This window comes from Lagopus leucura, unplaced genomic scaffold, assembly GCF_019238085.1.
Source record: "Lagopus leucura isolate 7727_CA_CO unplaced genomic scaffold, USGS_WTPT01 Super-Scaffold_100002, whole genome shotgun sequence".
NCBI classification, from domain to species: domain Eukaryota; kingdom Metazoa; phylum Chordata; class Aves; order Galliformes; family Phasianidae; genus Lagopus; species Lagopus leucura.
This window is the reverse complement of record NW_024962263.1, coordinates 12364077-12390673: the sequence shown is the minus strand read 5'-3', so window position 1 is coordinate 12390673 and position 26597 is coordinate 12364077. Positions and strand designations below refer to the sequence as shown.

Here is a 26597-nt window from a genome sequence, read left to right as displayed (position 1 = left end):
CCTCCCTCTCCCTGCTGGCCTTCCCTTTTCTAATGCAGCTCAGAATACAACAGTGTAATTACAACAGTGGAACAAACAAAAAGCTTCCAGGCTGCAAGCACGCACCGCTGGCTCGTGTCCAGCCTCTCGTTCACTAGGACCCCCAAGTCCTTCACTGCAGGGCTGCTATCAATGAGTTCTTCCCCCCAGTTATAAATAGCGGAGATTGCCTCGGCCCAAGAGCAGCACCTTCTCTTGGCCTTGCTGAACCTCATTAGGTTGACATGGGCCCACTTCTGATGGTGTAGCTCCTTCTGGATGGCTTCCTCTCCCCTGCACCGCTGCACAGCTTGGTGTCATCTGCAAACTTGCTGAGGGTGCACTTGATGCCATTGTCTCTGTCACTGATGAAGATGCTGAAGATCACCAGTCCCAAGACTGACTCCTGTCCTGAGGGACACTGCCTGTACCTCCACCCTGACACCGTTGATCACCACTCTTTGGCTGTGACCAGCCAAACAATTCTTAATCCACTGAACAGTCCGTCTTTCAAATCCACACCTCTCCAGTTTTGAGAGAAACAATCAATTCAGAGACTTTCATGACTACCCTGGTTCCAAAAATAATTTACATTTGCCATAGAAGAAGACATGATAAATCAAAGGATCTTCAGACTTACAAAACCACACTGCTGACATAAGTATTCAAACAAATGCAAAAGCATTGTTTTCTACAAGTTTATTAGTTGAATAAATGTTGTTGGAGAAAATTTGAAAAATCATAAAAGGAAGAACTACACTGCAATTATATTTAGTTTCCTGCACTTCCTCCCACAGTGTGGGAGAGGACAACACAGTCTCTTTGTTCTTCTGGAAAATAAACATTCTAAAAGTCTGAATTGGATACACATTTTGAAAAGCAGCATGATCATATTCCTTATTTCTCTACAAGAGCCAAAAATGGAAGATACTTTTTTCTCCAATTCCCTCGAACCAGTGGGTTACAGAAGTGACAGAACTCTATTGCAAAGCTTACTTTTGTATTTCCATACTGCCTGACTGCAGTGGTTTACAAAACTCCTTTGGAATGACAGCAAAAAAACAAGAATATTTCAAGGGCGGAGTGACTTCGTCCTCTCAGCTCCAGAAATATTGGGCTGCAATCAGCAGGGAAATCTTCATCCCAGTACAAACGTATGCATCATAAAAACAAGAAGTATTCAGAGCAGGGCTGTCACGTTCTTCGTTCCTTAAAGAAGTCTGTTCCTTTCAGCTCTTCTGGCAGATAGTCCTGCTCCACAGGTTCCTTGTACATGGGGTTATACTTGTAGCCTTTACCATAGCCCAAGTCCTTCATGAGCCTCGTCGGGGCGTTTCTCAGGTGCAGTGGAACTGGTGGTAAAGGTCCTGTGTGCATCCTCAGACATTCTTTGACATTGCCATACGCCCTGTACACCTCTATAGACTTTGGTGCTCTTGCAAAATACACTACACATTGTGCTAGAATGACCTGGAAACAAGGAAGGGGAAATGTTAAATGATTTGTTGTAAGCTCTAGTGTCTGTTATCCAGATGTTTTGTGTAGCATGACAAGGCCTTCATTTATATACTGACCTCCTGGTGCTGCTACTGTATGAACATTATTTCACAACAACACAGTCCTTCATGACTTTGGCTACTTGTAAAGAAGAGCTACTTTACAACAGCTGGATATATGACTATTTATAATTGAAAGAAAACAAGAATAGGAACAAAACAAAATTATTTGAAATAACACATGTGCTCAGTGGCATTTCAAGGACAGCTTCTATTTCTGGAGCAACAATGTTTTCTCACTCCAAGCCTTGCCTAGAACGGACCAATAGCTTTGCCTTGCTCTCACAATCTCAGTTTCTTTCTGATAATTACAACAAGATCTTACAATTTAAGTTACTCTTAGAACAGTGAACTAATGAAGCCTTTACCTCGCATTCTGGCATTCCAATGAAGTGACAACCTTGATAAGCAGCAACTGCTTGTGTTAAAGCCAGAGGATCTGCCAGCCCTGTAACAAGGGATAACATGAAAGCAGGTTAGTCAGTTTACTAGAATCACAGTGTTTCTTCTTCTCTGCCATGGAAGGCTACCCATGCACACTTCAAAGCTGCAGTCTCAGGTGGTGGTGGAACACCCACTAAAATACTTGGCAGCACATGAGATAGATGCTTTCCATCCATAACCTTCTCCCTTTTCCTTTTGAAAGCCTGAATCTGCTGCCACAGAGTGGCGGCCTGAGCAGTAGCAGGTAGAGTAGGATTCACTTCCTTTTTGTGAAAAAGAAATGGGGAACTATTGCTATACAGACATAGCTTCCCCAGATCTACTTAGTCTTCACTCATCATTTACATACTAAAAATGTTGCTGCTTCTGTTGCTCACGACAAACAAAATGCCTTAAAACTACTGACCCACCTATCATGAGGTTTGCACGTCACGGTAGGCTTTAGGCTTCCACAGTAATTACAACAGTGGAACAAACACAAAAACCCAGACATCCCTGCCACACACATTCTCTGTGACACAAGGTGTCCTACAGTCATGGCTAGATTGGAAACTATCGGTATTTATACACTGTCAAAACCTAACCTCAAAAATCTTTGTTCCTCCAGCAACAGTCACCACAAGGACGTCAAATGTAGGCTTCTGTCTGCATACACTTTTTGTTGGCCACGATCCATTTCACTACTTCATACCTGCTGTGCATCCAGTATTTGTTTTGGTATTTATTTCACCCCTACCCTACAAGTACTAAATGTTGAAGGTCAGAAGACTGGCAGATCTTAGTCCAACACAGTATCCCAACCAAGAAATGCTGAAAGTATGTACCTATATCTTCGCTTGCAAACCTCACCAGCCTCCTTGCCACGTAGAGTGGATCTTCACCACCTTCAAGCATTCGAGCAAGCCAGTAGAGGGAGGCATTTTCATCTGAGCCTCTCATAGACTTATGCAGGGCAGAGATGCAATTGTAATGTTCTTCTCCTATTCACAATGGGGGAGCAGAGATAAAGAGAGCTATTTGGAGGAAAAGGAGCAAAATACATTTAAGAGAACAGAACGTATTTCTTTAGATCACGGTAGGTAAACATAACCTGCTTCATCCAGTTCTCTTCAAACACGCATCATGCTGTTCATCGGTGTTTTCAGCACCTTCATGCTCTCACATGTTGATCACCACACCAGCAGTTAATAGCACAGTAGATAAAGATAAGAGTGGTCTGCTCTGTTGCTTAAACATTATAGGGCCAACAATTTGCTTCTGACACCCTACGGCCTTTCCTTCAGAAAAAGGAAAAGAAGTTGGGAAGAAGACCATGTATCTGTATCTCCTAATGCACACAAACTAAGGTATGAGAATATATCAGCCATGAAACATGGCTTTGGGATCTATACAGAGTGCTGAGAAGGCAGCAGAAGAATAAAAGAAAAGCAATTATATATGCAGGAGATATCTTAGAAAAAGAAATTTCACATCACATAAAGCTTGAAATAAAACTTGAAAACAAAGCATGTGGCAAAGACAGACATGAGTTATACACAGACATGAATTATACACAGGAAAAAAGGAAAACCTTGCAGTAGTGCCAGGATTTAGGATTTGTTGTTCTTTGTATTCCACATCATGACATCCTGTAGTGCACTGGGAGTTGAAGTGTTACTGCTCCAGTTCCATGGGCTGTTGATATTCCAGGTACCTGGTTCTCAGAAGAGAAGAACTACATCTCCCAGAAGATGGGACTGTTCCATTTCCATGTAGAGGGAAAGATAGAACTGCCCACAAGTCATGAAACAGCCCCCTTCTCTTACTGTTCATCTCTGTAGCGTGTGCTCCCCAGGCATCTTACCTAGGCATTAGGGTTTGATCCATCTCATTGTATGTAATTTATTAGTTTCAATTCCAATCAGATAGTATAATACTGTGTTATTTCACACTTTGCTATTATGTTTGGTAAATTAGTTTTCTCCCCTAGCTTGTTGCCACTGTTCTGTTTTTCAGCCCATCTCCTTTCCCCCTCTCCCAGGGAGGGCATTGGTCTGTGAGTCCCTCCATCCCCATTAGTCACGGAAACGGGCCAAACTGGCCCACAAACCATTGACATTTAGGTATACCACGATGGCACACCACAACGTTTGGAGGAAATAAGATCACAGCACACAGTCCTGACAAATCCCCTACGAGATGTTGCGTTCATCCTTGAAAACAGTGAGCAGCTCAAACGTGAAACACACAACATGAAATAAAGAATCCTCAGAAATAGAAGGGACTTCTGAAAGTCATCTAATCCAACTCCACTGCAGTGAACAGGGACATGCACAGCTAGATCAGGGTGCCCAGGGCCTGATCTAGTCTTGCCTTGAAAGTACCTAGGGATGGGCCATCAACCACATCACCTGTGCCAGTGCTTCACAGTCCTCATTGTAGAAGATTTTTTCCTCCTGCCTAACCATTGCTTTACCAATTTCCATTGGTTCATGCCTGACCAATCTGGTGGCCTTCTATGATGGAGTGACGGCATCAGTGGACAAGGGAATGGCAACAGAGCTCATCTTTCTGGACTTCTGCAAAGCCTTTGACGTGGTCCCTTATCACATCCTTCTCTCTAAATTGGAGAGGTATTGATTTGAAGGATGGACTGTTCAATGGATTACGAACTGGTCGGCTGGACGCAGCCAAAGGATTGTGATCAATGGTTTCATGTCAAGGTGGAGGCCCATAGCAAGCAGTGTCCCCAGAGGGTCAGCCTTGGGACTGGAGCTCTTCAAAATCTTCATCAATGATGTAGATGATGGCATCAAGTGCATCCTCAGCAAGTTTGAGGACAACACCATGCTGAGCAGTGCAGTCAATACATTGGAGGGAAAGGAAATCATCCAGAGGGACCTGGACAGGCTGCAGAAGTGGGCCCATGTGAACCTAATGAGGCTCAACTAGGTCAAGTGCAAGGTGCTGCTCTTGGGCCGGGGCAATCTCAGTTATTTATACAAACTGAGGGGAAGAACTCATTGAGAGCAGCCCTACAGTGAAGGACTTGGGGGTCCTTGTGGATGAGAAGCTGGACATGAGCACATGAGCCTTCATGTGATCATTAGGCAGAAACACTCTGAGCCACCTCTACGAAATCAAGTACACAGAGGATGGCTGGGAGCAAAGGTTCTATGAGACAGCAGCCACAAGCCAACAGCAAACATACAAAGGTGTTACATGAGAATTGTACCAGTAAACTGGTCAGATTTTCCTCTTTCTCCTCCTCCCTAATCGTGACTTCTTTCCCACACATACTCCGTAATATTTTTCTTCTCCCTCCCCACTGCCTATCTGCCACTTGCCAGCTGCTAATATACTGATATCTGCACAGCTGGCACTTCCTGACAATGAGCCATCATTTCCTCTCTGTAACAAGGCTAAGAGCAGACACATACACTACAACAACCTTTTGAAATCTCTCATCACAGCTTTTCAATAGGAACAGTTAATTGAGCTGCATCAGGCACAGCATACAAATGCTACCTGGCATGAATGTATGATACCATAGCAGAGGAATTTAAGTACTGTTGAAGAACTTGCACGGGCATTCAAGGGGATCTGTGTGATTTCTAATATCAGTCACTGTCTTTCCACCCTCTCACATAAAAATGCATGGTGGCCAACCTTTGCAATATCAAGTCACAAGATTAGCAAGAGTGGTTAGCGTAACAGGAAGCCTTGAATGTGTTAGATTTAAGTGACCTGTCCTAAGCAAGTTCCAAAATTCATTACCTTAAAAAGCTAGTCTCAAAGCAAAGCAAGCCACTCAGGTTTTTGAATAACACTGTTGTGAACACGACCACTACCAAGACTTTCAATGAAATAAAGACATCAATGGAAGTTTGCCGGCCACCGCAAGAACAAGCCTCCTAACCAAAATACTACTTTTTGTCTTAGACTTGCCTCTTAGACCTCAATATCCCAATAACCTTAAAAAAAACCAAAACATTTTACTACACAACTATTGGCAGGGTTGCAACTATGTCTCTCAATCCACCTATGCTTCTGAAGCAGAGAGAACAAACGAGGAAATTCTGACTGAGCCTCCTCTAGTGCAAAGAAAAAGCAGTTTTTAGGCCAGATTTAACTGTATCTGCTGCTTCATCAGAGCAACTGCTACGCAAGGGGGAGAAGTAGTGGGAATTATGGAGGCTCTTCCAAATGCTACTTTGCAGAAACTGTGTCAGGTACTCACCTGCTCGGTCATAGAGGATGTGCGATCGCTGCAGACCCTCCTTCACATGTTCTTCCGTTATGAGAACTCCATCCACAGAACAACCTTTGGTAAGGCTCAGCACAGTGGTCTTCCCTGCTGCCAGTCGGGCCTGTACTGCTAACTGAAGTCCATTCAATCCAGTCCTCGCATCACCATCACAAAGGTAGGCGAGAGTACTTAGAGCTTTTTCCTCTACATACACAGGTAATCTGCAACAAGAATATTTCGTGGCATTATCCCACCTCATGCTCCTCCCTCGCTGCGCATCATGCTAGGTAAGGCATTTCTTTATGGAGTCTGTCAAGAGGCAACGGGGTTTAAGCCAGCACTCCAGAATAACTGTACCTTCTTCAAGGAGTTTCAAACACCCTCTTGGTGTTTGAATGAGGAAACAGAAAAATGAAGCAAGATGGTCAAGTATCACATGTATCAAATTACCTGGAAATCAAGGGACACGCACAAGCAAGCTGTTGGCACAGTGCGCTGATGAGAGCCAATGATTGGAAGTAACGCAATGCTTCCCTATTCCGTGATCTCTAACCCAACACATTCAGAACTTAAGAAAAACAAACATTTAGCACTCAGAAGAACTGAATCACAGTAGTTTTTCTGAGCAATTAAAACCTCAAATTTTAACAGTCTGTACAGATTTTTACAAGTGTGGCACGCAGGCTCTCATACATTGCTGGCAAAAACACATAGCTAATAGTGGTGACTGTTGAAAAATGGTGTTTGGTAGATGAGAATTTGCTCTATTAAATAATGTTATTGTGCTTTTTTGTATCTGTGGTAGTTTTTACAGAAATAAATAGGAGGCATTATTTTCAGAGCAACCTACACACTACCATACGCATGGTTCTCTGCCTTACACTGTTCTCTCTGAAGAAGGACTCTATCCCAGCAACTCTCTTTCCAGCAAGGAAATCAGATGGATGTTCCAAAAAGTGAACAATTTTCCAGCACTGTTCAACACAGAAGACCAAAAGGAAGCCCATGTTAAACACTGATTTGCAAACCAGCCAATTCAAAACCTCTCAGTACTTCTAATACAGACACTCGCAAGCTGAACTGCATGGCGTCTTGGCTTGCCAACAGGAACCCAGGAATCCTTCATTTCACGGAGCTGCATGCCTACTGCATTACCTAGCACCAAATACATCATGTACCATCTAGTTTATCATCTGACTTAAATTTGAGATACCACACTCAGGGCACCACTGAAATGATAAAAGTAAAAAGCCATGAATGAAAAGACGAATGCATGTTTTTTCCTTTCATGTTCCCCAACCCCCACTAGTTCACTGAATGCTTTACAAGGCACAATGCGATGGCAGTGAAGATGACGACAATGTAACAACGCATATCTGACCGTAGGGAAACCCGCTAACTGATGTAAAACTGATAAGGAAACATTACACGTGTGATGGCACAACAAAGAAAAGGATTCCAGTTTCTGTAGTGACGCTCTGTGTTTCTTAAGAATTAAATTCTACGTTGGCTGAAAAGACATTAACATAAACCGCGGTCTTGTCTCTGCTCACCTCCTTCAACGTGCCTAGAAAGTGCACAGACAAACTCACAAAAGCAGAGCCCATCCCAAACATCCAACTGTGACAAAAGCAGGAACTTATCAGAGGAAGGAGAACACACAAAAGAGTAAAGAGTCAAACTCAAACCCAGTAACAGCGCACAGCTGGGAGTGATCTCCTTAATTTTTGAAACGTTTCAGTTGTATCATGATCTTTGGCTTGAATTCCATGCATTTTTTAAATGGAGAACAGCTTAAGATGAGGAATCCGAATTTCACTATGTAAAAACTGCCCAGTGAAAAATTCCAAATTGAATACGAGGCACCAGTGATGCAGGAGAAATAAACAATCCCACATTATTCAATGCAGTGAAAAGCTGTAGCAAGTGCACCTCTAATAAACCTTCTGGCACCTCAGTCAGGAGGTCAGCACAGCCACCTCGTCCACTCAGTTCGGACGTGGCAACATCAGCTGAACACCAACAGACCAGAAGTTACATGTGAAGCATGTCAGGCTTTTATTTCATCACATTTCACAAACTAAGTAGGACCAGGATAGCAATCCCTGACATGCATCAGATAACCACTGTAGGCCTGACAGTGGAAGTGTATGGGGTACGTAGCAAGCAAACCCTGTGCAGTTACTGAACAGAACTGTTCAGCAGGCTGTTACCAGCTGGGACTGCCTGGGGTTCTTGCATAGGTGGCCATATTCAGGCTCAGTACGCACACACATCCTATTCACTGGTGGTCAGTTAATTTCACAGCACTTTGACAAGCGCAGACAGTTGCCCCTGTGGCAATTCAGCATCTCTGTAATGAAAACCTATTAGTAATTCCAGTTCTCTTTTTTAGTCAAATGCAGTCCCCTTTTGCTATCCTGCTCCAGCTAATCAGCAGCCTTAAGCTGCTTCTGCAGTAGCTGGCTTTTCAGCAGACCAGACCACTGCACACTTAAGATTGAATAGAAAACATCAAATGCATCAATGAAGGAATGCTGCCAGCATCCGGGATAGCAGCATGACCATATGTTCCAATTTACTGAAAGGTTCACTCAACAGTAATTATGCAAAACTCATAGAATCACTAAGGCTAGAAAAGACCTCAAAGATCATCTAGTCCAAGAAACAGATGAAAGTGGAAATTTTATTGAATAGTAAACGTTCCTGCTGCACGTGCCTGGCTCTGTGTGTCATGGCCAGGGCCACCCAATGGACCTGTGGGAAGACACGGCCCAGGTGCCACTGACTGGTGGGAAACACTGACACTGAGCACACGAGATGTGGGGAGGAATGGAGCGGGCAGCGGCCCTGTGGGAAGCCCAGGAACGTGTGCTGGGGCTGCAGTGCTGCTGGCACGCGTGCAGCAGGTGAGGCCGGCGCACGGTGATGAGCAAGCAATGGACGGCGACATCGCTGTGGGACGGGTGGTGATGTCACCCAGTGAAGGTGAGCACTGGCGACACGGCCGAGCCGTGGTTTGTGACGTCTCCGTGCGACGCATTGTGACTGCTTGGCCCACGCTGCTTGAACGCGGGCGCGGCAGCCCGGCCCGGCAGTTCGTGCCTGGCCTCCGACCGAGCGACTGTGCGAGGACTGGAGTGTGGACAGGGCGAGCTTTGGAGCTGAAACGTGCTCTGGGTGCTGCCAGCGCAGCTCTCAGACGCCGTCTCAGAGCCACTTTGCTGTACCCCGACCCTGCTGGCAGCAGGCAGCTGGGACATCGCGGAGAGGCGCGTGCAGCAGCGCAGGTAGGCAGCGTGGCAATGCCTCACGCCGGCAGCATGGAGGTGACATTAGATACCTACAGCCCCACAGACCTGGAGAAGTGGGACAGCATGGTTGCGCCATGTCACGCTGCCACCATTTTTGTTTCCACTGCACCCAGCCGTGCAATAGCAGCAGGCCCCAGGGTCCACACTGCAAACAGGGCATGCGGTCCATCATCCATGCAGTGCGGGCAGACAGCAACTGTGAGGAGCTGGTCCTCAGGACAGCCAAAGCAGCATCCATTGCACCATATTGGACCTATCAAGCTTTGCCATGCTATCTTTTGGCACCATCTAATGGCAAATTGGTTACAAGTTACACGCGTAGTAAAAATACGTAAAACCTTTACTTCCCCAAATCTATCTTTCACCATTACAAAACAAGATCACGGAATGATGGAGGGCGATGGAGGCCCAGGCTGGGGCCCCAGTAGATGCAGCAATGGACGGTGAGGTCACCAACCAAGGGGTTGTGATGTCAGCAATGGAGATGGCTGTGACCTCGCTAGCCCTTTCTGTATAGATCTGGGCTCTGGCAGAGGCCAGCGTGCACTCGTGCCTGTACTCCAGTTGAGCATAGATGTGAGACTTGGAGCACTGAGCGAGTTGGTTGCGTTGAGCTGTGGGGCTGCTGGCACCAGTTCTTGGTGCCCGTCCCACAGTATCAGCAGCGTTTCCCCCAGCCCTGCCTGCCTCAGGCAGCTGGGGCCACAAAGGGTGCACTTGTAGCGGCAGAGGTGAGTGGTGCAGGACATCACGGCCCCTGAAGCAGCTGGTGGGGAACAGGGACCAGGCAGGTTTGCTGCTGAGGCAGCGAGTGACCGCAGGCTCTCTCTCTCTTTTGCAGTTTGTAACACCTTCTGCTTGCTGCAGCGCCAGCGAGGGGAGCAGCTTCCCGACCTCAGCTCTCCCCAGCCCACCGCACAGCCCGGGGCCATGGACGTGGCATCCGACTGGGTCTGCCCCATCTGCGGGCAAATTCGGGAGGATGTCACCTACGTGACCCCCTGCCAACACCAGCTGTGCTACGGCTGTGCCATCTGGTGGGCCTACAAGAAGCCGAGTTGTGCCGTATGCGGGCACGAAATAACAACCATCCGATACTCGGTGAGGTCGGATGATGACTTCCTTGAGTGTGCTGTCCCGCAGCCCACAGCACACTCAGACCAAAATCAAGGCCTGCAGGAGGAGCAGGGGCCTGCAGAGCCGGTGCTCATCCCACCTGAGCACAACTTTCCAGCCGAGGTCTGGGCTGCATTTTTCAGGGAACATCAGGGAGACCTCGAACCCCTGCTCCAGTGGCTGCAGGAGGAGATCCAGCAGCAGTCCAGCGATGACTGGTGGGAAGTCCATGCGGGACAGTGCACCACCATAAACTTCCTGTGCCAGCATGGACTGGACGAGGAGGCTTTGGTGCAGGCGCTGCAGCTGACCACCAGCGGTGATGTGGTGCCCTTCGTGAGAAGGCTCATCAGCACCGCAGCAGCCCTGTACGGCCCCACGATCCGCCACGAGCTGGACCACCAGGACAGCCACGCTGCTGGAGGACGGGAGGACAGCCCTGCAGCCAGCGCCATCACCAGCACCTCCCATCAGGAGCCTCCCGCCTCGGGCCCAGGCCGCTCCACCAGCCCCGCAGGGCCCAGCGCCGAGGAGCTGCCCGGCAGCTCTCCTGGGGGACCTGGGCGCCCCAGCACCGCCACCGCACCCTCAGCGGAGGAGCCCCAGGAGGAGGCAGGGCAGGCGGCGGCAGCAGGCCCCTCCACCCAGGGCAGGGACCGCTCGCGTGGGGGGCCCCGGCGCCCCCCGAAGAGGAAGGCCAGCAGCAGCCGCCAGGACTCGTCCCCACCCCGCAAGAGGCGGCCCCGGCGGCGGCGCTAGGCCGGCACGGCACTGCCATCACAGCATGGCTCCGGCGGGCCGGGAGGACGACATCTACCTCTCGGCCTGCTGCTTGCAGACAAAATAAATAAAATGAACATCTATTACAACTAAGAAGAAAAGGTCTCTGTGTTATTGACCAGGCCGTTGGCATTGCTGTCCCTACCCATCACGCTTCCTCCATATTCCGCTCCTTGGGGAGGGCGTAGAAACACAACCTTATTTCCACCACCAGGAATCGGCACTCATGGCAGTGCTAACAAACCACGTGAGGGCTTCAACAAGTCGGAGATGGAGCACAGGTTACTGCAATGATCCCGCCATTTAAACTAGCAGGGGGAAGGGCAAATTTCTGCCCCTGAGGTGGAACACCTCCAGGCCACACTGCAGCCGGGGCCACCCAGCTGGACTGGACCCAGGAGTCCTGCCAGACTCTCGGCAGAACCAGCAAGGAGCTCTGCCCGCAAAGGTGAGTGCTGAGCTGGGCTGCACGAGGTGCCAGTGTGCTGCCAGCGTGCAAAGGGCGCTGATCCTGCCCCTCTGCTCAGCTCTAAGGAGGCCGCAGCTGGAGCGCTGGGCCCAGGCATAGGCTCCCCAGTGCAGGGGAGAGCTGCCCTTGATCATCTTGCACATCCTCAGCCCTGGGATGTGCTAACTGTCCCTGTCCCAACTGACCAGGGATTTAATGATGCAGAACATCTTAATATGTAGTATCTGAATTTCAGTTTTTAACATCTGTCCCATGAAAAATTCCAAATAACACGAGGTGCTAGTGATCATCCAGTTAATGTAGGAGAAACGAGAAAACAATTCCATATTCTTCAACGCAATGAAAAGCTGTAGCAAGAACACTTGTAATAAACCTTCTGCCCCCTTCAGCAGCCCTGCCAGTTCCAAGAAGGATGAGGTGCCAATCAGGCTCCCATTCCACCTCCACATTGGATCTGTCAGTGCCTGGTAAGGAGCTGGCAGAACCTATGGCAGGGCCCCCTGGCACCAGCCCACCTGGGGGGACCCAGTGAACCTCCAAGAGGAAGGCCAGTAACTGCCAGGACCTGGCATCACCAAAGCAGAGGCCACCCAACCAGCAGCAATACAACAGTGATGGAGTTGGTGAGACTGGGGCTGTGCAGCAGCTGGGCCACACAGCAGCCCCGTCATTGCTGTCCACGTCCACCATGGAAATAAAGCAGAAACAAAGAGTGAAGAAAATGTGCTGGTGCTTCTAACAGCATAATGGTCGCAGCCATTACCTCCCTATCCCTAATGCTTTCTGCCCTTTTTCCTGCTGCTGTGCCGCTGTTACATTCCAACCAAGATCCCCATGGGCCTCAGTGAAGGGAAGCATAGATTTCTGCATGGGAGGAAAGTCACCACATTCTACCCAGCTGGACAGGACCTTGGAGTTCTGCTGGACATTAAGCTGAACTAGCAAGGGACCCCCTAGTCACTAAGTTGAATGGTGCCCTGGGCTACGTGAAGCCAGGTGCTGCCAGCACGTGAAGGGTGGTGATCCTGCCCCTCTGCTCAGATCCCAAATGCTGGACCCAGAACTAGGCAGCCCAGCACAAGCGTGATGACATAAAGAAAAAGATGCCTCTCTGTGGTTCAACTCTACAGAAAGAAAAGACCACAAGTGAAAAAAAGAAGCAAGGTAGTCTAACCTTATTATGAACTTGCAGCAACAGTGGGAACAAGACAAGAAAAAGCCACCAAGAAAACTTAAGGAAATAGATCATGGTCAAGTACACTTTTCCTTTTGATAACTGCTATATATGCACATAGTGCAGAGCCAATGAAACCGATGAAATTCAGCAATGGCTTCACTCTCACTGCGCACACAAGGTACCTGTAGAAACTAGCGAAGATTCACCATCAAGGTAGAGACCATTAAGAATCATCTTCCTTTCCAAAATCTAAACAAGGTCACACAAGTGACATGATACCAAGACCATCTCAGAAACAGATTCCTAGTAGCAAATGCAGAATTTCACACTGCACGTGGTTAGAAACAAACTTACTCCTTAAGGAAACTGAAACCATAATTTAACGTTCATGCCCCTCTTCTGCCTTTTGGCTGGAGCTCTGCCTCCCTTCTGAAGTGGGCATTCCTCACATCTGGGGACATGCAGTGCTACAGCACCTTTTTCAACTCTGAAAAAGGTGACCAAAGTGAACAACCAACTCAGCTGTAATTCTTAACATCTCTTTCATTTGTTCCCCAGGATAGATTGAACACTTATCTACCTGTGTCTAATGCTAGCCCTGCTGTCTAGATGTGGTGAGGTAAAAAAGGTGAAAGAAGACACAGCTGCTCCTGGAGAGTGGTAGGTGGAGAGGAAATGAAGGAGCAAAAATAGCATGGGGTGTGAAGCAAGGAGGAGTTAACAATGAGACCAAAACTGAATCAGAGAAAGGGATAGAATGGCTTAAAAAAAAAAAAAAAAAAAAAAAGCCAAATTCCACAGCAAGATTATCTATGAGCTACTGATCAAAACCAGACAGCAGTAGAAAATACAAATAAAAAAGGTTAAACAAGATTGCAACAAAACCTCTTAAATTCTGACTTCAAAGCATCTGGCTCCCACTTGGTAATTGGTGTGGGGCACTTTCTCTTCATGGATATATTTTTGAAACTGTGTTAGTCTGACAGTCTGCTTGCCAGACTTCTTCGAGTTTGATTAAACACCACATTGTGCTGTTTAAATCATCTACTGCTAACAGGAGGTTACAGATACAGGGAATCCAGTGAAACCCAAACCCAAACAACTGCAACTGAAACTATGCCTCATACTTTAATCCTATACAGAAAGGAAAGTCTCTGAACCTCAGTCAGGGTGTGGCCACAAGCACAGCTGTGCCTTTATGTTAAAGATGACATGTTCTATTGCCCTCTCTTCCAAGATTCCTATCACCACATAGATGTTAAAAGGAGTAAAAACAAGCCACGATACCTTAAAAAAATGAAAAGGATAATAAAAAAAGAAAAAAAAAAGGCAGAAGAGGGGACGACATCTTTCAGTCCCTTTCCTGACCACAGCATCCCAGCTAGCTATCCTTACTGCTTGCATTCTGTGATAATACTGAAAGGACACAATATATTCTCTTTCATCTAATTCACAGAGTGCCTACACACTTCCATCACATCAATACACTTCAACTGACTAGCAGTACACATCACGAAACAATTGTAATGATGGCTTTCATGAAAGCAGCATAGGACCAAGCATTATTCTTATTTGCTAGCTAGCCATTTCAAAAGTCAAATATACATCCCATAGAGATGAATCTTGATCTCACTTATTTCAGACTCTCCCCGGAGTTTAATATGACTATCTGGTTTGGACAAAAAGGGGCAGAAAAAATAAATAATCTATTAACATCTCACAGCAAACACTCTCAGCACATCACAGAACATAATGTAGCATTTATGCTGAAGCTACAGACCAGCAACATCCTCTCTGATTCCATTGAAAAAACCCTTAGAAAACAACAAACTTTTGTCACGCGCTTCCAAGTTAATTTAATAGGGGATGCCCCATCTGCTACTAAGTGGAAACATGATGTGTTCACAACCCATAACAAGAAGTAATGCACATTAGGATACGAAAAAGACTCAGTTACAGGCTTCCACAGCAAATCCTCAGCAGAGGAATGGATTTAAATATCCTGGGGGGTGAGCCAGGAGCTACAGGTCCAAGTATAAAACTCTGTCCTAATCCAGACGGTAAGATTATGTTTTGGATGGAGAGAGCCAGTGCTCTGAATTCTCTCCCTCCTGTCACCCTGCTGCCCCTGCCATATGCTGCCACTTCTTTTCTTTACTATCAGAAGTGGCTAGGGTTTCTCTTCCCACCCCCTAAGCGCTTCATCCTCTCCCTGGCAGGCAGTCAATTCCTCAGGCTGTGCACGTTAACACCCTGCAGCCCATAAAGTACTCACTCTGAGCTCTCGTCGCTGCTGCCAGTCGCAGAGCTGCTGTGCTGGTTGCCTTGGCCCAAAACTTGGACCCCTAAGGACTTGACGGCCCGCAGCAAAATTGCCTCCATCGCCTCAACTGAGAGCTTCTCCAGAACGATCACCCGGCAGCGGCTGAGAAGAGCGGCGTTGACCTGGAAGGACGGGTTTTCTGTTGTTGCTCCTATCAGAGTCACCGTCCCGCACTCGACGTGAGGAAGGAAAGTGTCCTGAGTATGGGAGGGAAGCAGAAACAACTGATTTCAATCAATGACAACCTGAAACATCCCATGTGAGTAGGCTACCTAGCATTTTCAAATACTTTCTTTTGCGTTGTGAGTCTTTGGGTTCCCTGCTGATGTGACAAATAACCTCACTGACAAGGCAGCTCATCTGCTCAGCTAATTAAATGATTTAATTTCATACACATGGTGAGCTGTTCACCTTGGTGATCCATTCTTGCAATGAGAATGACTCTACCAGCTAAAAAGGAAGCATCGAAAGTCTGTAAACTTTTAGTTTACTTAGGCAACTTCATTTTGTTGTGTGGCAAAAGAGGTAACATGAAAATGCCTTATCAAACATAACAAATAATGAGGCTGCTTCTAACTCTTTGAACCAATGTGTAGGGCTACAGTTCTCCATCTAATTCAATAGAACATCTCAGAAAACTACAGGAAGATCACAACACAGTTCCATATCCATGTCTTAGTTCCATAACCATGGATGTATCCTTAACCGTCAGGACAGAATTTAAGCTTTCCATGGCATGACTAAAAAATATTATATGTAGGAAAAGAAATAGGAAACAAACAGCCAAGTAATGGCTGCAGCAACATACTGTCCCAAAGAACCATGCTATGCCTTTATTTTCTCTGTTGTTGCAGAGAGGAGAGCACAGCATTAAAACAAACACTCTGTGCAAATCTGCATTCCACACTTTTTAAAAAGCAACCTGGAATGTTATCACCATGGTGCAGGCTGAAATGAAGGTATGTACAGGAAATGTCACTAATATGAAGTAATAAAATTCCAGGAAAATGTCATCTAAAGCCCAGTACACAAATCAACTACAGGTACAGCTCAGCCTTTTCTTTCAATCTTTGAATCACAGGAACAGCACATCGATGTCCAGCAGTTAGTTAGAGACATAAATACTGCATTACTTAATTCATTTACCACAAGCGTTAAAATTAAAATCAAAAGCCCAAAGTAAGTTATCATCTTAAGCAGGGAATTTCACAGATGTTCTGACAAAGGCTTTTTCCAAACAAGCAGTGCAACACAATACCTGCTGAGATTTATTGAACCGATGGATCTCGTCGATAAAGAGAATGGTTCTTCTCTTGAAGAGTCTTTTTTCATTCTGGGCTTGGTTGATGACATCTCGAACATCATTTGTCTTGGCACTTGTGGCTGACAGTGTCACAAACCTCATGCCTTTCTTTTTGCTGCTGTTGGCAATTATATGTGCGAGGGTAGTCTGAAAAAGCAGTAGGGGATAACTTTGTAACAAAAATAATTTGGGGCACAAAATACTAATTTGAAGACAGTACATAAATAACAAAAACATATATTTTGGACACAGGGACAGTGCTGGCAGTTCAGAGAATAGGGTATTTTAGTTCATGCAACTGTAGCCCACAGAAGACTCAGAAACTTTCCGCTAGGAGTAGCTGCCAATTCCACACTGCATTTCTAAGGCTTGCACTTTTAAGTACCAGACCTACTCAGTCTTAACACTGAAAATGCCAGCAACGACAGCTGTCTCTCTCACCATTGAAGAAAAACTCTTCTCCAAAGACACAGTTGTCACGGGAGATGGGTTGACTGCAATTCACTGTACAATTATTCTGTAGAGTATTTTAAAGGATGAATAGCTGGTCTGAGATACCTGCAGAAGAGCTTACAGCGTTATTGCATTTAAGAAAGAAAAAGCTACATAAATGTTGTTACAGCTTTTTCTATTTCCACCACACATAATAACTAAATTTGTCAAAAAGCAGCTCCCCACAAAAGAACGAGAGCACTGAAAAACTACATGCTTACTTCAGAAAATGTAGCTCAATCTAAACAGTCAAGAGTCATCAAGCCTGGGGTAGAAAAGGGTAGCTGCCTAAACCATTGGCTAGTTTCAGTAAGCAGCTCTGTTGTTCTTCTCTCCTTGTAGACAGCTCTGTCACACTGTCATTTATTTATAGCACATTTCATTGCCCCCAGTAAAGCACAGAGGCAGCCTCCAGCACTACCTTGCAAGCAGATTCCCTACACCTGAACACAGGCACGGTCTTCAGACCTTCCATCACTCCTCTCAGGTGTATCTGCATGCCTTAAGCTGTATTACCTCCGTCTTAAAGTACTGCTAGAGAAAAACAGGCGTTTTCTCCATCACCTCACTTCTGTTAAAGGGGGAGGCGAGGACACTGGAGAGCCTCAGCAGCTGAGGAGCAGGACAGGTGCTGATAAAACTGCTTCAGAAGACATTCTAAGCACTGAGGTTAAAGCAGCAGGTGCTTCAAACCTGATCCTCTTGAAGAGAGACTGCAGAAGCCACCATCTATCAGACCACTGCCACTGGCAGTGTCCTAACAGTGCTGCTCTGTCTCTTTAAAGGATCTCCACATCTCTGATATGGCAACCAGCCTAAGATGGGACGGGGGTAACAAAGGGGAAAGATGTGTTATTATCTATCTTTGCTTTCGGTTTTGTAAGAGGTTCCTGTCTTCAGAAGACGTATCATTTCATGTCTTGATGTAAGACTTGAGCCAGATCCCCTCTTCTCTCTGGGAGCTCAAAGCAGCAGCCCTTCCCCTCCTGGGAATGCTGCAGAAAACAAGACTGACATAAGCATTTTCCAGAGTGTTGTTCAAGCCTATAGACATCAGGGAGGGCTGGGAGACCAAAAAACAGAAAGAAGAACAAAAAAAACCCCAAAAAGTGACACTTGAAACCGTGCTAAGAAAACAAAACTCTAAGACTGAAGTTGGTGTTTCCTTACAAAAGGGACTTGATTCAACATGTATTCATGCCTCACCAGCACTGAAAGCAAGAAAACCCCCAATATATCAAATCTGAATATGAAAAGTGCACCACTTCTTTCTCTAACAGTAACAGTGGAGAGAGGAAAAAGTAGAATTTAATTTGCTATTCTTCTTACAGCACCACTTAAACTGATAACTCACACTTCATCAATATCAGGTGACATAGATGAAGAGATTTGTTAAGGTCAACACAAATCTAAATCGAGGCATTCAAGACTGCAGAGATCACCTTTTTTTTTTTTTCCTGCACACAGGGTGAATGGCTTTTTCCACTGTATCATTCAGCACAACCTCCAGCAAGGGTCAAAAGTCAAAATTTTTGCACGGTATCTCAGTACAAGCAAAGAAATTGATACTTGTAAGCCAAAAAGAAACTGAACCCTTGAGTTTTTCAGTCAGTCAAATCAGACATACAATCTTCAGATAAAATGTTTTACCATTTAAAAAAGTTAGAGGATACACAGGGATCTGTATTTCTACCCTTATTTTAGGAAAAAAAAAATATACAAAGAAATTTGTAGGGAAAGGACAAAGAAATCTGTTTGAAAGTTACCATTAAAACAAGGATCTATTTGACATCTGCTATGTGGTCCTCAGCCAGCATATAACCTCTCCCACTCTGCCAACTGCTGGGTCAGCAAAAGCTGCATTAATAATAACATACACTGTATTTCAAAAGCACTGCTCGATGAAGACAGACGCATTCTTGGCTTCTTCCCTCTATTCTCTCCAGTCAATCATTTAGCCCATCAAACTGCTCATCAAATAGAGGTCAAGCCTACCCCATTCTTCTGTAACCCTATTATTTCCTATTATTCCATTTTTTCCCCCGCTTTTTCCTCAAGCAGAAGTCAGTATCACGCTACACCAAGAAACTCCAGATCTCCTACACACAGAACGCTTAGCTACTGAAACTCTTCTCCACTGTCCTGGAATTTTTTTCATGTCAACCCAAATGAGCATTTCTTTTCCCACAACAAAAAAGACACCAAAATAAAAACAAACCCAAAACCAAAACAAACAAGCCACCCACCAATGAAACAAACCTACTCCCACAAACAGCGCTTCCAGGCTTTGGATTCAATGATTCTTACGGGCTCCTTTCAACTAGGGATATTCTATGATTCTGTGAACGAAACAGAAACCTTGAGCCAAGCACATCTCTCACTGCCAGAGCACACAGCTCAGATTTGATGTTCAGGTTAGCAGGATGTTAGCAGGGCAAGAACTCCCTCTGCAAGTATCCTTGACGGAGCAACTCTCTTTGAATTCAACCTAATTTCCCATTCTGTGTGCTACCATAATGTCACATTCGGGGCCAGAAGAACATAGGAAAATGCAAGTACAAATAATACCTGTCCTATTGATGCTGACATAAACTGACTTACCACTTAAACACAAGGAGTTGTTTACATTTCAGTAGTTCTTACTAGGTCATTAAACAACAAGCACTGCATTAGAAGCCCCATCTAGGTATTAGGGGTCATACTGCCCAGCTCTTTTCAGAAAGAGAAGCTGAAAAAACTTGGAAGAGCAACATATATAGTCAGACCATAGCAAAGAAAAATTCTGTCAAGAAGGTGTCTGTGAAACCTAATATAGTTAAGTCATGTTACTGGAAGATCAGGTAGACTTTGTTTAAGGACCTGCCTATGGCTTCCTGTTCATGGTGTCTTTCCTTATTCATTCTTGAGTTGCATGAATTTGGCAAAACAACTGTTGCAGATATCAGTCATAGAAAACACACAGTCTTTCAGCTGTCACAACCTCACAGCCCTTTCATGTCTCTCAACCTCTTCTGGTTCTGATGAGCTGACATTCATACTACGTTATATGCAAACAAGCTGTGGTGAAGAACTCTCCCTTGCAGCTGGATAGACCCCACCCTAACAAGCTTATCCCAACCAGTCTGAAAGGGCATCCAGTCTGCTAAGGTATCTTCAAGTGACCAAAGCAGATGTGGTACCAGTGTACAGACTGCAGCACATCACAAATTATTCCTGAGCATGGATAATCTGGCTGGCATCTAGGCTTCTCCACCAAGGGATTTTTCTGTTTTTTTCCACAGTGGAAATTACGCATGCAGTACTGATGACAAAAGATGGAGAAAGCCCAGTACAAAAACAGCACAACAGGCCAGATACATCTACATACTTATAGAGTCTTCAATTAAGTTACCAGAGTTATGTTCTGGCATCCTGCTGCTCTCTGATTATAACTCGCCCTGTATTTTTGCCTCTTCCTTTATTCTGGACAGGATTTCCAAACCTTTCTTTACTTGCTGTTACCATCAACAGTTTTTTTCTCACCTTCAGCCCTCCTCTGAGGGCAGTGGGAGCCACGGCCATACTGTGCTTGATGACCAGTCACAGTAGGCCACGTGCAGTTTCACAGGCCTGAGATGGACACCATCACCAGCATCAGCCCCTGCAGGTGCCTGATGGGGAAGCAGCTCCCTGAGATACAGCTTAAAACTGTCCTATCCAGCACCCCTGAGCTGAACCCACACTGTGCCACAAGAGACACAGGCAACACATCAGGTTATGCCTAAAGGAAATTGTCAGGACGGCTGATGAACGTGGCTCTGACACGCCTACTGAGATAAATGCAATCAGAAGTGGCAGCAGCTGGCACTTACATAAGGGCAGATGCTATTCTTACTCAACTTGTTTGGTTCCTCACACCCCAAATAGCCTACTGTGAGACTACTGGAGGAGTAAAGTGTCACCAAACAACAGCAACAGCATGTGGCTTAGAGCACTTCCAGAATCCAAGTCAGACCAAGCATAAACAGAGGCAAGGTCACTGCACATCATTTCCTGAAATGGAGCAGTGTCTCCATTTGCTGCATCCAGGCTTGTTTCATTATATTCCAACTGCTTTACAAATATGCTGAGCTAATTCCAGTTTTGTCTTCCCACAGCACTACCCTACCTAAGTTATGCCGGGTTTAAATTGGCATAAGCAAAATTAGGCATCTGAAGACTTCACCTAGGCAACTGCAAAGATAAGCTTATTGTTCAGAGTTGTTCTGGACTCCATGCTTCTGTAAAAGACAATACACATTTCCAGATAAAAATCTCATTTTCCATTTGCGCTGCATCTGATGCATCCTGACAAATGCCTTGAATAAAAAGAAATAGAAGGGTCTCCTTGAAATATAAACTCAGAGGTCATCTGATGGAAACTTCCAGGATAACTTGTGGGTGATTTTTTATGTTTTGCACTTGTATCAACATGGCATATTAACTTGGTACCAACTTGCATATGCAGACCCCAGAAAATCATGCATAAATGCTCTGTGTCCTATTAATTACAGGGAGCAAGTTCCAAACACGTTGCCTACATTTTTCCTTGTTAAATGGCATACACAAGAGGGAATGTTTATCGTATTTAAAACAGAACGTTCAGGTTTATAAGGCTTAAACTCTATCTGTGGCAGCAAAATTATTCTGTGCTCAAGTTACTCGTGTCCCCTCGCTAACTCTTTACTAAAATTGGTGCCCCATGGCAGACAAGCAAAAATCTAAATCCCTGCATTAAGGTGTCATAAATCATAGTGCAGCATACTCAGATTACACCAGGATTGATGCAGGCTTTTAAAAATGTGCATAGTCAGGATGAACAAGCTAACTGTTCAGAAGTTAAAAACCACAGCATCTCTTTGAGGCAGCTTTTCTTCTTCTATTCTCTGTCTGGTCAGCTTACAGCAGAATTCACATTCACGTATTCAACACTAATAGTGCCAAAAGTAAAAACAGAAACAAAGAGACATAGCAAGCTCACCTATGAAGCAATCTGACTTCATAAAAAATTAAGGTGATAGATTAGAAGTACAAAGATCATGCTGTCCTGAAATAAGAAGGCTCATTACAGATGAAAAATCAAAAGATAGTCAACTCACAACAGAAGTATCCTGGTTTTCATTGTGTTTTCTTGACTAGCCAAGTGCTCCAACAGCAACTAAGATCAGAACACAATGTATTTTCAACTAGGTACCCAACTTTGATGTATTTCATAATAAAAATTCTCAGAAAGCATTCTTGATCTTCAGTGTCAAATACTGCATTTGATTCTCTTCTAGCTCAGATGAGAGCAGTCTGTCATGGCTCAGGTTGGAAAAGACCTTGAAGACCATCCAGTTCCAACTCTCCTGCTGTGGGCAGGGTTGCCAGCACAGAAGTCCAGACTGATAAATAATGTATACATGCATTTGACATCTGTCCCCAAGTATTAACTCCATGTCCACTTATTTTTTTACTTAGTCCTGCTTTACTCTTTCTAAAAGAAGCGCTGGTTAACATGTTATTTGGCTATAGAAATGGAGGAAAGTAGAGATGGGCAGCAATAAGCCAATTCCATGGGTAGCAGGAGAATGAAGAAGTTTAAGAAGTCCAAATGATCACCTTACAAAGCATGTCCAAATTTAGATCAACATATTTAATCACATCCCACTTTTAGCACCAAGCCTCTACTGTAAGGTTAATTTCTTTGATGGACAGAGCTTAGCACGTGAGCTTGCTGCATTTGAAGCTAGACAATATGCAATTCTTTTTCAGTATTTTTCCTAGTGAAAAGGACTATGCTTAGTAGAAAAAGGTTTAGATATCAGTCCACGAGATCCTTAGACAGTGCTAATACTTATTTTTTCCTTCACAAGACCATTTAAATTTCAAACATTCATTTATGTGATTCTTTGTGTAAAAAGAAAATAGACCTGCTGTCAGTCAGTTCTCCAAGCGTTTCAGGTTACTTCTCCATGAAACATCTTCTTAGACATTTTATGTATATTCATTCAAAATGGTACATGAAAAGAGGAAGGCAGGCAACCATGTACTCCTTTTTCAATCTTTAAGGGGATTAGTTTACTTTGCATGGGCAGGAATTAATACCCAAGTGAAATACAGAACCCTCATATGACTTCAATTCAACCACAACTCTAAAAGGACAGTCATTATGCAAGTCATATGGCAAGTCTGATCAGTAGCAGAATTTAAGCTCAGCAAGTAGCAAGCTTACTAAACACAACTGCACTCAAGGTGTATGAATAAGGAAGGTACACCACGGGTGAGTGAAAGTGACATGACAGGAAACAGATCACCCATTATCCAAAACCAATCTTAGCAACACAGGAGGTTCCAAAAGTAGATCTGTAGCATCTGTAGCACAACAGTGAGCCGTCACCACCTTAAGAACAAGCTGTTCCATAGCTTTTCAGAATATCTGTAGACTCAGCAGAATACAACTAAAAGTACACTGAGCTCAGTTGCTGTCCAGACACTGAATGTGACAATCACCTCAAAAACCCACAAAAACCTTTAGGAGCACCATTTTTACGTGCTCCCTCCATCTTTCTTCACGAGAGGTGCTCCAGCCCTCTGATCACCGCTCTCCTCTGGACCCACTCCAACAGCTCCTTTACCTCATCTACTGTTTTCTTTCTGGTATTATCTTGCTGTTTTAAAGGAAGTAGCAATGGTGTACATTCATCATCTGATTCTTTTCAGGTGTGTGTTGTCTAGCCTGAACAACCTAATACATCATTGCCAACAGTATTAATCCATGTATCAACCACTCTCATACCTTCTTCTTATTAATTGTGATTAACTGGTATTATACAAACATCACACACATGAAGTCGCTTTTTATCTTCAAAAGAATTATACTGACAATGACAGGGTAGCAACTTGCTCTTAGCTGCTTTGCTAGCATTAATTCATTAGTCATTATCTCACATATCCCACATTTGCTTTTACACACAGTCAAGACAACCACATGCATACAATATGTAAAACTTAAAGCTGAGCACACATTAGACTGACAGAGCATGTATTTTGCTTGCTTAGCTTCTCCCCCCTCAAATCCCAATATGAAATACAGGGAGAATGAGTCAAGCTGAGATCTTTGAGTGAACAAACTCAAGGCATTTATTTGGTCCTTCACTCACTCCAGTTGTGGATCCTTTCACTGCCATGCTGCACTACAGTGCCTTTTGGGATTTTATCAGCCTCTGTCCTTGGTATCTTAAAAGATGTAGGATACAAGAGTGCAGCAGTCAGAACCTGCAACTGGAAGATCAACTGATGGCTTGCATGCATGAAGGTGGATGTGTGCCTAACAGAGCACACCTAGCCAGTGTTGGCTGCCTTCCACACTGAAGTCTTATTCTGTCAGGAGACAGAACTTTTGCGCTAAAGCAAATCTGGGTTTGCAAGCTGTTATTGTAAGCTTACTTCATTTCCTATACATTTAGATATAAGGAAAAAGTTTTTATTAAGTGGGGGTGAAGCACTGGCATAGATTGCCCAGAGAGGTGGTGGATGCCCTGTGCCTGGAGTCACTCAAGGTCAGCCTGGACAGGGCTGTGGGCAAGCTGATCTCACTGTAGGTGCCCCTGTTCATTGCAGGGGAGTTGGACTAAACAGCCTTTAAGGGGCCTTTCCAAATCAAATCCTATGATTCTATTCTGTTGCTGCTTTCAAGCTTCCCAGCTTCTACATTTATTTAATGGATTAGGAGTTTACCAGAAGAAGCCCATTGGCTGCAATGAACCTAATCTGGCCTGTGTAATCAAAGTCCAAGCTGCAGCGAATAGGGATGATGGGGGTGGGTTTTTATTCTAGAAGTAAGCTACATTTTTCGTAATCTAAGTTGCAATTGGAGTCCACCAGCCTCGCAAATGAAGCCGGGCAGAGTGCAGGGCCCTGAGAGTGAGCCCAGCTCCAGCCGGCGCAGGGCCAGGCACTCACCTTGCCGCAGCCCGGCGGTCCCCAGAGGATGATGGAGGGGATCTCGTGGGACTCCAGAAGGGACCGCAGCAGGGTGTGGGCGCCCAGCACTCGCTCCTGCCCCACGTAGTCCCGCAGCGTGTCCGGCCGCAGCCTGTCGGCCAGGGGCTGCCCCTCCAGCCGCTGCGCCACGCTCGCCCCGCGCAGCGCAGGCCCGCCGCCCTCCTGCGGCAGCTCGGCGGCATCTCCCCGCCCGGCCCCGCTCCTCCCGCCGGGGGCTCCCGGGCTCCGACCCCCGCGAAACAGGGAGAAAACGGGGGCGGCCGCCGGGCGGGCCTCCTCGGGCCGCTCCTCCGCTTCGCCGCCCGACTTGGCGGAAGCGAGGCGCGGCCTCTTGGAAGGAGGCGAGCAGTCCCGCTGCGCCTCGCCCTCCGCGGCCTGCAAGCAGCGGTCCAAGTGCGCGTTGATGAGCGCGCCCGGCAGCTCCCGCAGGCACACGGGGCACGACACCCGCGCCTCCGCGCCCTCCATCGGTTCCCGCGGCGTCGTCGGGGCAGCGCCGGAGCGGGAAGCGAGGCGGCCCGCCCTCTGCGCCCGCAGCCCTTCGGGAGCCGTAGTACCGCCCCTAGCGGCGGGAGGACGTGCTCACTGCCGTCTCGTTCGGAGGCCTGACGGCTCTCGGCGCTTCCTCGCCCTGCGCCGCGGCGATCGCGGCCCGGGCTGCACGGCCGTCGGAGGAAGGGCCTCGCCCGGGCGGCTGTTGAGTGCCCTAGGTAGAGGTGGTCCTGCAGGGGGCCCGTTCATAGAACCATGGAATCTTTAATGTTGGAATAACCTGCAAGATTATAGAATCTTGGGCTGAAAAGGACCACAATGCTCATCTAGTTTTAGCCCCCTGCTATCTGCAGGGTCGCCAACCACCAGACCAGGCTGCCCAGAGCCACATCCAGCCTGGCCTTGAATGCCTCCAGGGATGGGGCATCCACAGCCTCTCTGGGCAACCTGTTCCAGTGCATCACCACCCTCTGTGTGAAAAACTTCCTCCTAATGTCTAACCTAAACCTCCTGTCTCAGTTTAAAACCATTCCCCCTTGTCCTGTCACATTTTCCACCCATGTAAGCAGCCATTCCCCCTCCTGTTCATACGCTGCCTTCAAATACTGGAAGGTCTCCCCAGAGCCTTCTCCAAGATCATCTAGTCCAAACATCAGCCCATCCCCCCATGTCCCTCAGTGCCACATCTCTGTTTTGTATTTTAAATAAAAGCATAGAAAGCTATGCCATCAGTGTCCTGATCTACCACCTGAATTTGACCCCGTGCTAATTCTTTCCACCTTACGTCTTATTTTCTTTCCTAAATTATATATTTAGATTTAATTATATTCTATTACGTAACCATTCTCAGCTTGTAAATTTCAGGTCAATCTAATGTCAAG

General features: G+C 45.9%; 2 protein-coding genes across 2 annotated transcripts in view; one reads left to right on the top strand and one right to left on the bottom strand.

Moving 5' to 3' along the window:
* Positions 1–702: 702 nt before the first annotated feature.
* WRNIP1 (WRN helicase interacting protein 1) lies at positions 703–25699 on the bottom strand. Its single transcript, XM_042870170.1, has 7 exons — positions 25183–25699; positions 16684–16875; positions 15378–15622; positions 6238–6467; positions 2843–2998; positions 1943–2022; positions 703–1488 (listed from the first exon to the last, which is right to left on the bottom strand). Exons 1-7 carry the CDS (start codon positions 25690–25692, stop codon positions 1213–1215), a joined length of 1689 nt encoding a protein of 562 aa, XP_042726104.1. The 5' UTR covers positions 25693–25699; the 3' UTR covers positions 703–1212.
* MYLK4 (myosin light chain kinase family member 4) overlaps positions 15339–26597 on the top strand; it is a 78276-nt gene continuing 67017 nt past the window's right edge. The window contains exon 1 of the mRNA XM_042870168.1: positions 15339–15684. Within this exon, the coding sequence (XP_042726102.1) occupies positions 15629–15684 (56 nt within the window). The 5' untranslated portion in view covers positions 15339–15628. The remainder of the gene's footprint in view (positions 15685–26597) is intronic.